The 15486-nt window shown below is 47.9% G+C and overlaps 6 protein-coding genes across 6 annotated transcripts; 4 read left to right on the forward strand and 2 right to left on the reverse strand.

Annotated features, from left to right (window-relative positions):
* Window positions 1-1442: 1442 nt before the first annotated feature.
* Window positions 1443-2126, forward strand: K444DRAFT_525827 (uncharacterized protein; the record flags this gene model as incomplete). Its single annotated transcript, XM_024874485.1, has 1 exon — window positions 1443-2126. A coding segment is annotated over one exon (684 nt), but the record flags the coding sequence as incomplete, so codon positions are not given.
* A 306-nt stretch (window positions 2127-2432) lies between these two features.
* K444DRAFT_527224 (uncharacterized protein) lies at window positions 2433-2723 on the forward strand (the record flags this gene model as incomplete). The annotated part of the gene is made up of 1 exon (XM_024874618.1): window positions 2433-2723. The coding sequence occupies one exon, from the start codon at window positions 2433-2435 to the stop codon at window positions 2721-2723; it is 291 nt and encodes a 96-aa protein (XP_024738125.1).
* Window positions 2724-2950: 227 nt separating this feature from the next.
* Window positions 2951-5135, forward strand: K444DRAFT_611478 (uncharacterized protein). Its single transcript, XM_024879949.1, has one exon. The coding sequence runs from the start codon at window positions 3003-3005 to the stop codon at window positions 5067-5069; it is 2067 nt and encodes a 688-aa protein (XP_024738126.1). The 5' UTR covers window positions 2951-3002; the 3' UTR covers window positions 5070-5135.
* Window positions 5136-5343: 208 nt separating this feature from the next.
* On the reverse strand, window positions 5344-6618 carry K444DRAFT_587193 (uncharacterized protein). Its single transcript, XM_024878014.1, has 2 exons — window positions 5626-6618; window positions 5344-5513 (listed from the first exon to the last, which is right to left on the reverse strand). Exon 1 carries the CDS (start codon window positions 6550-6552, stop codon window positions 5665-5667), a length of 888 nt encoding a protein of 295 aa, XP_024738127.1. The 5' UTR covers window positions 6553-6618; the 3' UTR covers window positions 5344-5513; window positions 5626-5664.
* A 930-nt stretch (window positions 6619-7548) lies between these two features.
* Window positions 7549-9892, reverse strand: K444DRAFT_587194 (putative flavin-containing monooxygenase). The gene is made up of 9 exons (XM_024878015.1): window positions 9182-9892; window positions 9100-9120; window positions 8945-9048; window positions 8714-8887; window positions 8564-8660; window positions 8444-8515; window positions 8353-8391; window positions 7822-8298; window positions 7549-7769 (listed from the first exon to the last, which is right to left on the reverse strand). The coding sequence occupies exons 1-9, from the start codon at window positions 9831-9833 to the stop codon at window positions 7645-7647; spliced, it is 1761 nt and encodes a 586-aa protein (XP_024738128.1). The 5' UTR covers window positions 9834-9892; the 3' UTR covers window positions 7549-7644.
* A 2457-nt stretch (window positions 9893-12349) lies between these two features.
* On the forward strand, window positions 12350-15292 carry K444DRAFT_559128 (uncharacterized protein). The gene is made up of 7 exons (XM_024876858.1): window positions 12350-12745; window positions 12793-13139; window positions 13203-13374; window positions 13452-13987; window positions 14128-14356; window positions 14413-14758; window positions 14818-15292. Exons 1-7 carry the CDS (start codon window positions 12567-12569, stop codon window positions 15244-15246), a joined length of 2238 nt encoding a protein of 745 aa, XP_024738129.1. The 5' UTR covers window positions 12350-12566; the 3' UTR covers window positions 15247-15292.
* Window positions 15293-15486: the final 194 nt, after the last annotated feature.

Consider the following 15486-nt stretch of genomic DNA (forward strand, 5'->3'; position numbering starts at 1 on the left):
ATAGCCTTACGGAAGTTGCAATGTGTCTTGGCCGATAAATTTTGTCTTTTCTTTATCCGGAGATATCCTGTCGCACAGTGACCCGTAGTTGTCCCCTGAAACATCGCCCTCAACTCCCAGGAAGTCCCATCATATCTCCTCCAACCCCAACCCCAACCCCCACCCCAACCATCCTCTCTCGCTATATTTCAGTGCAAACACTAGTGGAGGAAATTTTCCTCCTCCTGGCCTCTCCATCTCGCTAGCACCTCGCCAGTCGATATGCGACGACTTCATGGCGCTGGAAATCCTGTTTCCAGGCCTCGAGTTGAGATTGGCCATCTTGCCAACTGGAAATACTGTTTGCAGTAAGGCGGTAAAACATAGACCCATTGTTGAAGTGGTATAAGCTGACGGTGAGACTTTGAGACTTCTGTTGGCTTGGTGTTGTGTGTGTTGTGTCGAGGAGGATAATGGAGGCAATGTTATCTGGTAGTCCTCGCGTATTGTGCTGGAACGAAGAGAGGAGATCATCAGCGTTTTTCACGGTTTTGCTTCCAGAATTGGTGTGAATGCTGGCCCATGATCCGACATGGGGGAGGTCTTCCTCCTGTCTCTTGAGACATTGGCGAGGGGTTGTCTGGCGATTTGGTGACAGGGAAGGCATCTTGGGGAGCACGATTTTTGTAGGGGAAAGCTCCCTTGATTAGTTCAATTGCAATCTTTTACTGTTGCTCGCTGTCCAATTATATATACTCTCACGTAGATCCGAGCATTTGCAATCCCTAGTTCGACGCCTTTCCCTCAATTCACGAGACTTCGTGCATCCGCATTAATTTTAATGAGGAAATCTCGGCGCATTTCTGAGAACTCGGATCGGAGTTTGGAAAACCTAGAATTCCCTTCCACCAGTTCTCCGAGAAGAATCTAAGCAAGAGATTCCGGGATGAATATTCCCCATAGGGCGCAAGTTCTTTCACGACATGTCGGGGTTGGTCACGTGTTTCTGGAGCGTTTTCATGGGATTTCGTGAAGAAAACGCCACCAATTTTGAGCTGAAACGCTCCTCCGAAAAGGAGAAATTCAACCCCGCGCAATGTACCTCTCTCGCAAGAATCATTCTCTACAATTGTAACGTCCCGAGTTGAGATTGTTGGCACGGGCAACCGTTCACTCCCAGGTTTACTATCCTGAAAGCCGTTAGGTCCAACCCTCTATGGCCTGCATTCAGAGCCTGGCCCCTGTCGAGACTTTGTGCCGCTGCTGCACGGCCTCAATCTGTTTGACCATCACCAAACATCACTACACTTATTGACAACCCTGGACTTGTCCATCTCGTTCAACGGTTTGCAAGCAAGATGTCGCGCTCGAGCAGTCCAATGTCACTTCCACCTTTGGTACATCCTTTCCAGAATCGAGCGGCGGTACTTCCTGGAGGTCTAAACTACACTCGGTTTGAGGCTATGGTTAAAGACGGCAGTTCTTTCAGTCGAACTACCGCAGATAATAGATTGTTGACTTACATCCTCAATGTGATTCAGCAACCTCAGCGAGCAAGGGCTTGTGGATCCTCAGCAAAATCAGCTTCCCTTGCGCGGCCTATCGATCCCCCACCACTTCTCAGCCTTCTCATTTTTGAGCTCAGGAACGGCGTACAAACTGATATCACCTTCTCTTACGATGCATTGTTCTTCGTTTTTGCCTCTCTGGAAGTTGCTCGGGTCGCTAGCCATGGCAGATTTCACCTGGGGAAGAATCCCCCGGTACCTATTCTCACAGGACATCCAGTCTCTGGGGGTTGTTACTTGGATCGTCCTCATGAGGGGATTTTCTTTCCCTTTCCCGATTTATCTGTCAGGGATGAAGGCAGATATAGACTTTGTTTCAATCTCTATGAGACAATCAAGAACATAGAAGATCACGAGAGCACTGGAAACGAGCCCCCCCTATGCCCTGGGCCAGCTATCAGCACAGTCAGTCCCAGCGAGGTGACCCACTGGCGACTAGAGGTCAAATCCGCCGATTTTTCGGTTTACATGGCGAAGAAATTTCCTGGGCTCACAGAAAGCACGCCTTTGACCAGAATCCTTGCCGAGCAAGGATGTCGCGTGAGGGTCAGGCGAGAGGTGAGGAAGAGGCGCAAAGAACATTCTGGCATTGAAGACGAAAGTTATGGTTCATTGCACCCTACCACATCCAATCTTCTTGGACATGACGTCCTCAGTACATCAACCATCTTGTCCGCGGCTGAAAAGATGGAAGCCGTCCAATTGTCTGGTCATAATACATACCTCGGTGAAAGGGAAATGCCACTACCTCAGCAAACTCCATCTCAAGATTTGGGTCCAGCTACTACACCTACACAGTCCTCAATGGTGACTAAGCCGAGTCGTCGCGAAGGACTCATATTATCGGAACAACCTAGACCAAAAGAGGAGATTGACGGCACAGCGATGACAACCACCGTGTCCTCAGTTAGCTTCAATGAGGATACCATACAATCACCGGATGCGCACAACCAGTACCAGTTGAAAAATCCTTCCAGTGAAGGGGACAACAGTGTTCCAAAACCGAGGAGAATTGCTTGCATTGTCTGCAGGAAGAGAAAACTGAAGTGTGATGGGACTAAACCAACCTGCTCACCATGCACGAGGCTTGGGCATATTTGCACGTATCACGAGGCTCAGAGGGAGCCTGGTGGCAAACGAGGCCATACCAAAGCCCTGGAAGAGCGACTAAGTTAGTATCTTTCTTGATGCCGGATTATCTAATTCCCTTATGGGCATGTCCGGAACGCTGCTAATACATCTCGGCTTTCAGAACATACCGACACCTTGCTAAAGACACATGACCCCGCCGTTAGTATGGTAAAAATTGTATCCAAAGGTTTCGCAGCGGGTCAAGGCGGCCCCAGTGAATTTAGTCCTGATTCTCTGATTTCAGGTCATTTCAATAATATTAATCATTGGCCCGGGCTTGTTGAGGGAGAGCCCGCGTGGCTCTCTAATTTCGCACACGCTAATATGACCTCCTTTAGCAGCATTGCCATTTCACGTCCTATCGAACATCTAAGTTTCCCGAATGGCTTTATGGATCGGGGGTCCAAGGAGCTGAGCAAGAGTGAATGTATTTCACGTGACTTGTCTACAGACGTTATGCGTAGCTTTGAAGCTCAAGGAAGGCCTCAAGTAGCGACGACTACAAGTCGAGTTCATCAAGTCAAAAGCGGGACACCCGAGCCCCAGCAGGGAAAGAACCAGCACCAGGACGATGACGACAATGCAAGCGATGATCAAGCAAGGGAAGCGGGAACAAAGGGAGCATCAGAATGGTCAGAACAGGAGGCGGAATCAATGTCACCCAATTATGGGAGCATCCAAGCTCACGTACTACCCCTGAACCCTAGGGTGAACAAACCCAAACCCCACGAGTCTGACGACACATCTCCGAAAAGGTGTCCGGCGATATTGAAGGAAGCAATTTGGTCAGCTATCTTTAGCTGCTGGAGGCCTAAGATTTCAGCATCTCAACTTGAAGATTCAGCAAATGAAACAGAAATCACTCCGGTCAATGGCGAGCCGCGATCTTACACAATTAAACGCTCTTCTCAGGAGTGGTGGCTTGCCCATGCTTCCGAACCATGGGAAAATGTTTTGCCAGGGCAGGACATGGCCACACTTGTCGACCGACACTTGCTTCATCTCATATTTTCGTCCTGGCACCAAGAGTGGATAGCTGGCCCACGCAGCCTGCGTGGGAATGCAGACTGGATGTTCCCTTTAGATACGATATTGAATCAAGAAGAGAGAGTTGTTGAGCGGCTCGTTCATGATGTGTTTCTCCACTTGGGTAGAGCAACTGCCGGTTCAGTGAGACGAACTCCTGCTGGAAGCTCAACTTCGAATACCCCATCCCGACCTCCTACAAGACCGCACCAAAAATCCTCCGATGCCTCCAATATCACTAGAAAGCGGAGAGATAGACAAGAGGCAGAGCCGGGTGAAGATGGATTGGATGGTGATGAGCCAAATCGGAACGACAGGGCGAAGCGTATCAAGAAGACTACGGACGAATACAATAGATACGTCATCTGCACGCAGTTCGCCGCAGGGCAAGAGCCAACACGTCCCAACTGCTTCTTTGGAGCATGGCGCTCGGTGGACAGATTGAAACAAGATCACCTGATCAACGTTCATAACTTCAACACATCGCAGTTGAAAATCGACAGAGGCGGAACCGAGGCCGAGAAATGGTGGCGGTTATTTGACAAGCTAAATCCTGGGATTCGGGAAGCAAACCCTGAAGCTTTCATACCTGGGCCATTCTGGGAGGATCGTGTGGCCCATAACACGTACAATAAAATATTTTCCGAGGCCATGAAACGGGCGGAGGAAATTCGGGAAAGGCGTACTCAGAGTTTGGCTTCAGACATCCAAGCCCTTCTGAATAGACAAAGAGATGTCGAGAGGCAAGAAATTCGGCAAGTTGTAATCGACATCTTACACCCCGGAACCGGAAATACGAATTCGAGCGAGTCGCCCAGCAGCGTAGAAACAATGGAACCAGAATCAGATAATTTCCATTATTCAGGTAGCAGAAAGTCCACACCCCCAGTACAACAACCGGATACCCAGCCAATGGCTTCGTCAACGCTTAGCAATCGTCATCAGTCGGTGGTGTTACATCCCAACGGGCCAGACCCTACGAGTTCCTTTATTACGTTATCACTTCCTGGGACTCTTTCTGATGCCCTCGAGACGCACGCTTCCTCGTCGTGGGAGATGTCACAAGATGATCTCGGCATGGGTACACAGTCAACCTATAATAGCTTTACACCTCAAGTGTCTGACATGCTGGGAGTTCAATTTGGTGCTGATTTGGCTATGACAACGACATCTTCATCTGAGACAATGTCAGGAACTTTCTCGGCTGCAAATGACTGCGAAGTAGAGCAACCTTTGGGAAAGGTTTGCCGGTGCAGGTTTCATAGCATCGAGTGCGACCGTGGGGTCGGAGATGGAAACGAATGGTGCGCGTGCTGCTCGGGGTGGCTTCCTTGGTCAGCCTTTGCGGATGGCTTCTTAAGATAGAGCGGGTGATTATCAGCATAATACAACTCCTTCTGCGAGGCCCTAGATAGTAATCTTACAAAACCCCTTCAATCGTTTTTTGTCTCTTGGTCCGTTCGTTCACTCATGACGAAAACCCCCGCAACTTTAGGTTGTGATGAATTTTGCATGTTACTTGACTCTTTGGATCTTAACGATGCAGGGATTGATGCAGACGCTGGATGCGGCAGGTTAGATTCATCATTCATACTTCTTGGACTCGCTATCTTAAACACGACTTATAAGCTTAATAACTCCTCAGATGGAATTTGCAACGTATCATTCTCTATAAAAAGCAGCTGCTATGCTCCACGCTCCACTCTTCCATACTTTGTGATAAAGGCTCTCACCCCCCTTGCACCTGCAGGCATGCTAGTCGAGATTTAAGCGACACGCCCCTCAATGGCCCCCTGAAGATTGTTGCAACTTGGCGAAAAATTAGCGAGGGACCTTGAAAACAGCCCCCTTTAAAGACATATGTATCGCTGAAGACGCTGAGCTCCAGGGCAGTGCATATATTTTGGTAAACAAGACTCACCCCCTAGAACCCCAATCTCGTCGCATTCTAAAAACACACTCAAGAGCCAACAAAACGTTTTGCCGTCACCCACATGCTCTCTGCACTGGTCAAGATCTTCCCAGCACTATCTATAATCTCGCCCTTTGTAAACCACTTTCTACCCTCTCTTCTGACCAGGCGACATCGAACAAGGACGTTACTCGGGGCAATTACAGGAGCCGAATAGGATATCGTCATAGTGGCGGTGAAATGGATGTCTCTTGGTCCCGGGATGCAGATATTATTTTGATGCAGCAGGATTAAGAGCCTCATAGCTTCATCAAAAATGACAGCCTGGAAACCTCCATGCACAATAGAGGGATGTGCTTGCAGGTCTTCGCCGAGTGCCATTAAACAAACGACCTCAGCAATCGCCAAATTAGCAAGCTCCTTCTGCGCCGACTGGTATCTGGGGGTTGAAACGCCAGATTCAGGTGTCTCGAGATCTTTCAGTCTGAGTGCCAGGATGTGGGGTACCGTCGTGTCGGTATTTACAGTCCGAGCAAAGAAACGATTCTCTCCGGTATGTTCGATCCCATATCGCGAGAAAAATGGGACCATCTTATACGCATCGTTCTCTAGGACTTCACGAGTCCAGCCCAGTGAAGAAAAATGTTCAACTGTGCTTTGGGACGGCTTGTTTGCTCGAATGAAATGATTCAGGAAATCGGACGTCTCCTGGGTGCGGTTTTTCGTTGAGGTGGAGAAGCGGAAACATCTCGCTGAGACTCTGGCACGGTGGTGTTCGTAGCCCTCCTCGACGGCACGGCTCCAATGGCGATTACATTGACCCCGAGCCGTGCGAGTGGTAATGTTGAAGTGTGATATCAATCGATTTGAAAGGTGGGATTTAATACGGAAAGATGGGGATTTTTGAAAGCGGGGTGATTGCATAGTTATTCGCATTTTACTCTGAGTTAAGGACAGTCAACAAGAGATGATCGAGCGGGTGATTGATTAGTATGGGAAAATATGAAAAGTTTTCACTGCTAAGGAACTGGAAGTGTTCAGCAGTGGTGGTGGGGAAGGTCAGCGAGGTGAGGCGAGGAGTGCGCTAGAATGACGATTGCCTCGGCTATGTTTCTCCTTTCCAGGCCGTAGTAGAAGAGGCCTGATTGCGTAAAGCATGCGAATACCTTGATGCTGGAACTTGCTCTGGATGGGACAATCGAGATTTGTTGGTCGAGGCTATGATTGCGCCGAGTAATATTGCCAGTGATCAAGTTCTGTGAGTGTGGCGAGTACAGGCGGCTGGGAACTCTTTCAAAATCTTATTTGTGCCGAGATAAGCTTGCGCCATCAAAATTGGAACGGCGCTGTGGGCCCGGATCAATGGGAAACGAAATTCGATACTAGTTTCGACCTACCACGCTAGGTAAATTGAGACTTACTCGTCCGTTAAATCGACCTTTTATTAGTCTCAGAGCTTTGATCTGTAAGTCATACTATCAGTGTCCTCGATACGAAGAAATAACAGCTCTGGCCGAACACCGTTTCCTGTGATACTCTCTTGAATGTCGATACAGTTTAAGTTTGCCTCACCTTTTGTTATGCGCTAAACGTTCGCATAGGCTGTGGCAAGAACGGCAGATTGGCTGGAGATTCTGTTTGATTGCGGAATCAACCCTGAGAACTACGGCCTGTGGGAAAATATGGTATTCCGAGATCAGGACATCGAGTTTGGTGCTGAAAGGGCAGGGGGCTATATCCCTGATCAAAGCATGAGGGATCAAGCATGCTTGACTACTTAGCGTTTTGATTGATCGGGTTCACTTTCGGAACTCGAGTAGGTGATTGGTATTTCTGGCTCTCGGAACCTAGAAATGAATTTGCTGGCGACTTTTGGCAGATAACTGAGGACGGAAGGAGTTGGGAGAGGGAGGACGACGAGTCGGATTATGGCCAGGCTATTCCAGAGGGCTTGGAGCTTTGAGTTCTGATACAAGCCGCATCACTTTTGAAATTCAGCCCAACTGTACCTCCATTTGCGTAAGTTTATTACGGTGTCTTATCGTAAACCACCAAGGGCAACCCCATCATCTTCGCCTTGATCTGAAGGGCAATGAACCTTGAGTAAAACCTCTGCTGCCCTATCGTTCCACCATGATACCACATTGCGGGATCTGTGTTCGTTAGCTCTTTCCGTCCTCTCCTTTAAAACTGCCATGAGCTTACGGCCAGTGCCCTTCCAAGCCCCCTTTATCTCACCTTCTTCGTCTAGCCCCCAAAAATCACCCATTTGCTCTGCGATCTCTTCCCCAAAAATATCTCTCACAAGATACCTCATGTTCCCTTCAAACCCGGTAGCGAAAACAATAACATCCGCATCTAATTCTGTCCCATCATCAAACAGAATTCCTGCTTCCGTGTAACTGGTTGGTGTCGAGGTTTTGATTTTGATCAACCTTTTTGAAATTTTCGCCGAAGTGCCAACGTCGATATAATGCCCACCCATCCGGTTGTACAAATGATGCATGATGCTTCCGTAACGATCCAATTTAAATCCAGCCGCTTCGAGGTTATCAAATCGCTGCCGTTCGGCGTCAGCCATAGAGTGCAAGGTGCATTGTGAAAGCAAGTCCACTATGGCCATAGGCTGTGTGAGGGACTCTCTGTCGCCTAATTCGGTGGGGACTGTGGCGTTATAAAATACTATTGTTTTGTTGGTGAGCGGGTACTGACAGATCGGTGAAGAGGAATGCGTACCGTCGGCTGTCTTCTTGTAGTATTCTGCAGGGAGTATATCTGTTTCGGTCAGCTGCCGCTTCAGATACGAGACAATACAGGGGAGAGGTACATGTTCTTCCTCTTTGAATCATAGTGACGGATGATAACCCTGCTTCCACCATATCGTCTACTACATCATGACCTGAAATGGAAGTTAGCTCCGTATGGAGGATGATAAGGAGTGAGGTACCAGTGTTGGCTGTCCCGACTACGACTCCACGTTTTCCTTTCCAGTCGGTGGCGTCTTTGTATTCCGCCGAGTGGAGGACAAGACCCTCGAATTTTTGCTGTCAGTAGTATTAGTTGATGGTCAAGGCAAGAAAGGTGGAAGAAGGCCAACTCGATCCGGAAATTCGGGCATTTTTGGAATCTGGCCTCCAGCGCCACCTGCAAGGACAATGAAGGAGCTAGTTATAGATTGTTCGTCTTCTCCTTCTCGTTTGATTCGAAGTGTCCATTTCTTTCGGTTGGAATCCCAACTTCCAAATAGAACAGTAGTTCTAGTCCAGATATTCTGAGCGGCAACGGGTCAGTGCTGGCTTTAATTGGTATCATGAGAAGGAAATTTTACAAGGTCATATTTTGCAGCCCATTGTCGGAACCCTTCTGCCAAATCATCTTTGGTAAGCCATTCTTGGTATTTTGGACCGAATGTTCGTTCAAATGGAAGATGGGCTGGCAGGATTTAACTCCTAATATCAGAACATGAAATTAGAGGTGACTTACAATATTCTCGAGGGGTGTGTACTGTCACAGCCAGGTGTTAGGAACGCGAGTGGCGAGACTTCTTCAAAAGCAGTAAACTTACATCTCGCAGACCCATATCTCAGCTTCCAATTATCGCCAACCTCTTGATACTTATCTAACACCACATAAGATATCCCCAACGCTTTCAGCCTCCCACCTTGACTCAGTCCAGCCTGGCCGCCACCTATGACAATGCAATCAAAGTGGCACTCTTCACTGTAGCCATTGGTTAATTTCGTTGTCCCATTCACACTCACTAAAATATCGACATTTGGTTGCCCTTTCAGTTGCTCAAGAATAGTTCTCAAAGTCCAAATTCGCCACTCGCTGTCTGCGGTCAAGACTAGAGTTATGAGCCCAGTGCAAATTGTTTGAGGAACAGCATCCGTTTCGAAGGAGAATCGTGATTGGATCCAATGAGGTCCAAATGGCGAGCGAATGGTGCATGTTCCCTTGTCATCGACAATGAAGGAACCCGCTTTAGATCTTTTCGTTGTTTCGTGCCATGCTGCAGTGATAGTGGATGACGTGTAGAATGTTCGCGACGTGCCTGTCAAGGCAAATGTATCTCGCCATACGGCATCATTTTTGAAGTCCTGTGGCTCCAGATTCACTAGCCGCGATACAAAGGAAGCAACAACTTCAGCAGCGTTGGTATCGTTGGGGATGGGATTCGAAGGGAGCGACGTGGGGAAGCTGACAAGCTTAGACATTTTTGGGTAGGAGGTCGGAAGGGGAACAGATGAAGAAATTGGGAGGACCTCGGTGGCAATAAAGTGCTCTCTTACTTAGTGGTTCGAAAGACAGGAAAATATGGGCTGCTGAATTGTACTATGGTCCAGCTGCCACCGCTGCCGTCAGAGGTGTGGATAACGCCACGTAAAGCCTACCGAATAGCGGGGTAATGACCCCGCTCAAGGATGTCCCCCGCTTGCCGGAAACTCCGGTGAGGGCTGCGCTGCTCAGCCGGGGGAAAACGCTCCATGCCTTCGTATTGGACTAGAAACATAGTTGGCGTTTTTGATAGCTCAACACTTGTTCGAAATTTGGGTGAGTTTGACGAAAACGGAGAGGTTCTATCACCATACCGCACATAACGTCTGTTAATTATACTTGGTGAGCAGGATAAAAAACTCCTGAGCTGTAGGGTGATTCGAACAGGCTCTCCTCCACAAAAACGAGAACCTGTAGTACGTAATTGGTCAGCTAACCTGGCTGAGGCCCGTGCTGATAGAGACAGCTCAGGGGGTTATTTATCCTACTCACCAAGTAGTCCCCCTTAGCAAATAACACCCACTAGAAGCCTCTATTTCCGCCTGCGGCAAACTATGCCTAAACGACGCTCAAGTCATCCACCGGGGTCCAAATTGTTCATCAGCGGTTGGGGGCATTAGAAACGCAGCTAATAGTAAATCCATCGCTTGACTCTCTCAAATCAAACCCTTGGTAACTGAGCGTCCGAATAACCTGTTGCCGTTGCCCAACGTCTGAGCTGTAGCATTCTGTTTTTTCTTTCTCGGGGCGATTAGGAGACGCTAGACCGCATTTGAAAAGGCAGTCTCGTGCAGTACAGGCTATTGTCTTCACATACGAGTTCCGACACTTGCTTTTCTTGCTACAGACCTGATGGATGAGTGTCTAGCAAACCACGATCTTTCTCCAAAATCCAAGCTCGACAATACAAAACAATGGTAACCAATCAGGCTTCTTGATCTTGGCCCTTACTCAGAGCCCTGTCAGAATACACGACTAGTCGTATCCGACGATGCGAGCATTACAGGAGTCTAAAACGCACTCAGTCACTGCTGGTGAAAGACGCCGTTCCTCACACTTTCAACAGACAATCTCGAAACGTCCAAGGACAAAATACCAACATTAAGCTTTCCGAAAACATTCCAAGATACTATCATTGTGAAGCGCGGACTTGGAGTGCGATATCTTTGGGTCGACCCTCTGTGTATCCTACAATCCGGCATCGGAGCGAAGAAGTAGGGTCGGTGCAAATGCACCGAGCCTATATGGGAGACACTGCAACATTGAAGCCACCGGCTCGGTCAACAGCAAAGGCGGACTGTTCTGTGAGAGAAACCCACTTGCAAATCGAAAGCACAGATGTGGAAATTCGTTGGGAACCTTTTGAAGGAGATTTATACGGTTGTTGGCGACGATTGCTGGCATCTGCATTCCGAAGCAGCTCCCCTGAGTCGTCGAGCTTAGGTGCTCCAAGAATATTGCTTTTCTCGTAGTGGTATTCATTTCGGAAGCGGCATTTTTTTTTTGGACTGTAGCAGCCTGCATGCCTGTGAAACCCATCCATCTGGCCTTTCTAACCGGGTACCATGCGCCATGTCTTCGGCCAAAGATGATAGCTACTTACCATCTTCTACAGAGAAGCCATCGTTAAGTGGACATGGATGAACAGGTTGCAGAGAAATTGCAAGCGAGGAGAAGTCCCCAAACGACTTCGCGACACACAAAGGGTTGGTACATATTGGTCGAGATGTATTATACAAACTGCAGCTTAACGAAAAAGGAGGGAGAGATTGATGGCATCATGGCACTAGCATAGCCTATTTTTAGTTGCAGACCTCACATCATGTGAGCCGGAATCCAGACTTCCATAGAAAACAGGACCCACCTCCGAGTCAAGCCTGAATATCACTTTTGATTCGTCATTTGCATACGCCAAGTCGCATGGCTGGCGCTCGGGCTTGGCGATGATCCTGGAACGATCCGTATCGTTCCTAAGCGAGATTGTACCTTAGGCCTTAAACTGCCCTATAATTATTATATATAGGAAATTTAGATTTAAGCTTATCTCGATGCGGCAAAAAGAAGTGTTTTGAGTTTTCGTGAGGCTTGTTTAATTAGGAAGTACCTCCTATACAAATTTACTATGTAAGGTACTTTGCCCTGGATCGTTCCAACCGTTCCAGGATCATCGCCAAGCCTGCTGGCGCTTCAGCTGTGGCGTCCACTTGTCTTGCTTTGACCTCTGGCAAATGCCGGGAACACGCCTTCCAGGTTACTCGAAGATTAATACAAGGCCCAATAAAAGCCGTTGCTCGTTGCTTGAAAAACGGACCACAATCTTTGGCGTTCGTTCAGCCGCTCCAAGTTCGTCTGCGTCAACCATCGGGAGGCCACATCGCGCTTCGGGTCTTGCTCTGGGGTTATTGGACTGTCAGGATGACCGGAATCTGGCATTGATATTAATTGATCGGATAGCTTTTTCTTCGTCTAACTTTTCTGTTTTTACCGAAGTTCTCAGCGTTGTCAACCAGCAAGGAAGGCCAATATTGTGGTGAGCCTCAACGTGGTCCCATGTCTTGTTTTTGCTTTTTACATCCCGCGATCGTTTGCTATATTTGCGAGTACCACCCCGCAGTGGGGGGAGTGGATTGGGTTGAATATATTTTCTCACTGATCTTTGACGGGGGTCCATTATGGCATGGCAGCAATATTCCCCTTACTCATGGACTCCTCTCACGGGAAATGACGGCGACCTCGGCCTGAACCCACCTCGCTACGAAGACACTTCATATCACGGTTATTTGGGAGTTGACTCCGGTACGTCAGAACATGCCCGGGCTCTTTCAAGCAGCGAAGGTTACGAATTGGACGAGTAAGAAACACGTCCCTCTCAGGCTGGCAGATTGATGACAATTACAGTCGGCGGTCAGCCATCTCCTCGGCTCCTCTTTTGCAGCCCGACAATTATTCAACATACAAATCCTCGCTCATAGAACCAGAAATTCGGGAATCGGTCGACTATGGGCAGAAACGACGATGGCGTCACCTATCGGGTTGGAAGGTTGGAGTGATGGTCTGCGCGGCAACTGCAGTCACCGTGTGCCTTTTGAACATCGCATTGACCGTGTGGGCTGTCATAAATCACCAAGTCATTGATGGTTTGTCGTATCTGTATACAGGAGACTGTCACGAGGTTGCAACAATGAGTTTGTGGATCCATTTAGGAATCAACGCGATGAGCACCGTGTTACTCAGCGCCAGTAATTGTTAGCATGTCCCAGTTCTGCCAAATAACTATTCCACACAGAGAAGAGTCTAATTTGTCATAGATACAATGCAGGTCATAAGCAGTCCTACTCGCAAGGAGGTAAACAAGGCACATGCAAAGTTGAGATGGCTTGACATCGGAATTCCAAGTACCCGCAACCTTCGCGCGATCTCCTGGGCTAGAATAACTATGTGGGCAATCCTTGCGTTAAGCTCAATACCTTTACATCTAATGTGAGTTAGTTATTGCTAGTTCTCACATCCCATTTGCTTTGTTATCTTGTTCTGACCGGAATGCTAAATTCAATCAGGTACAATACAGCAGTCTTTTCTACACTTTCCGCAAATGGCTATACTTATATTGTCGTTAACGAAGACTTCTTTGCTCCGTCCGCTATATACAACCCCTCAGGCTATGGGGCTTCTCTCAGTGTCCTCAACACAATGCACGAATTAGGCGTACAGGGAAGCCTGGCCAACTACACGTCCACAAAATGCATGGACACTTATGGTGTCAACTTTGTGAGCACAGCTCGTAATGTCCTTCTGGTAACGAGGGATACGGAAACATCCAATAACACAGTGTTCAACTCTTACTATTGGAGAAGCTACGACCAAATTCCTTACTGGTGGATATGTGGCGATGCTTGGGACTCCGATCCGTACGCACAAAAAACGGCAGTCTGTACCCCATCGATTGCCAAAGCCGAAGCGTCCAGTTGGACTGTCTACAATCACCACATCAGCTACTGCATGGTTGAACTGGTTGAAGAGCAATGCAGACTGAGTTTCAGCTTCGTTATTATGCTAGTGGTGATTGGTGTCAACGCTTCAAAAGCGTGCATAAGTACGTACTACTCTCGATCTATTTCTTCACCGTAACACCAAGGACCATACTCTGACTCAAGTGCGTCACTTCGGTCAGATGTCTGAAGTGGAGTTGGAACTTGGCATCACCAATTTGTGAGCTGACCTGAACACCTCTAGTGATTCTGACCGTTTGGAAACTGAATGAGCCAACACTTGTCACAATCGGTGATGCAGTTGCATCTTTTCTACGGGACCCAGATCCCACCACTGAAGGTATTTGCCTCAGCACCAAAATGGATATACAGAAGAAAAGATGGAAACTACAGGCTGCAAGTCCATGGATACCGAAGAAGCAGTTTTGGTTTCGGGCTGCCAGCATCAAAAGATGGCTAACATGCAACTTGCTGTAAGGCATCCAAGTCATGGGTCTGCCCCTTCTCACACATCTCTAATGAAATTTAGATGTATAGGAGTAATCGGATTCGGTGTCTATCTCCTTTTCCAGGGGATGTCAAATATCAACATCTACGACATCAAGACTCTCTGGGGTCTTGGCTTCGGTACTGTAAACACCAATTCCGTCGTTGGCATCGCTCCTACTGGTCTCATTCCCACCACACTCTTCGCCAATCTACCCCAAGGAATCCTATCTTTCCTTTACCTGACCTACAACGGTTTATTCTCTTGCATGCTAGGGGCCCATGAATGGAGTCGTTTCGCTCGTTTCCGCAAATCACTGCGAGTTACTGCCCCTGAAGGAAGCCAGAGATCTACATACTATCTCCAACTACCTTATACGTATGCATTAGTATGTTTCCCTGCAGTTGTCTTGAAACAAGAATGCTCAAACTGAAATATCGAATTTAGCCACTTCTCCTCATGTCTGGCTGCCTTCACTGGCTAATGTCTCAATCCCTCTTCCTCGCTCTGGTAACCGTCTACGACGAAAACGGCGAACTTGATGAAAGTAATTCCATCTCCACGGTCGGCTATTCCTGCATCGCTATTTTCTGTGCTCTTATTTTAGGCAGTTTAGCTGTGCTTGGCGGTATCGCGAATGGATTCCGGAAGTATGATGATGGGATTCCTTTGGTGGGGAGTTGTAGTGCGGCGATCAGTGCTGCTTGCCATCGACCGAGTAGAGACTCGATGGCGTATTTGAAGCCGGTGAAATGGGGTGTAGTGGAGGGGACTGATGGGAGTAGTGGGGTAGGTCATTGTTGTTTCAGTAGTTTTGAAGTTGAGAGACCTGTGAATCGTTGTTTGTATGCTGGGGAGAAAGGGAAGGCGGACTAGTATGTAATTGTATCATAATTAAACGAACAGCAAATATGTAACACGGATATACAGATAGGATCGAGATATTGCAGAAGTGTAACCGTACCATTTTGAACTTTACTTAACCGTAAAGATAGCTGGCAGATTTCACGAATTTGGTGGTTTTCCTTAGGTCCCCTGGGAACTTAATTTAGAGCGGAAGAGTCTACATATATCTTCAATTTGCGCTCCAGCACCTTTACCTTATCAGCTTAACAA

The sequence above is a fragment of the Hyaloscypha bicolor genome (assembly GCF_002865645.1).
Source record: "Hyaloscypha bicolor E unplaced genomic scaffold K444scaffold_56, whole genome shotgun sequence".
Classification (NCBI taxonomy): domain Eukaryota; kingdom Fungi; phylum Ascomycota; class Leotiomycetes; order Helotiales; family Hyaloscyphaceae; genus Hyaloscypha; species Hyaloscypha bicolor.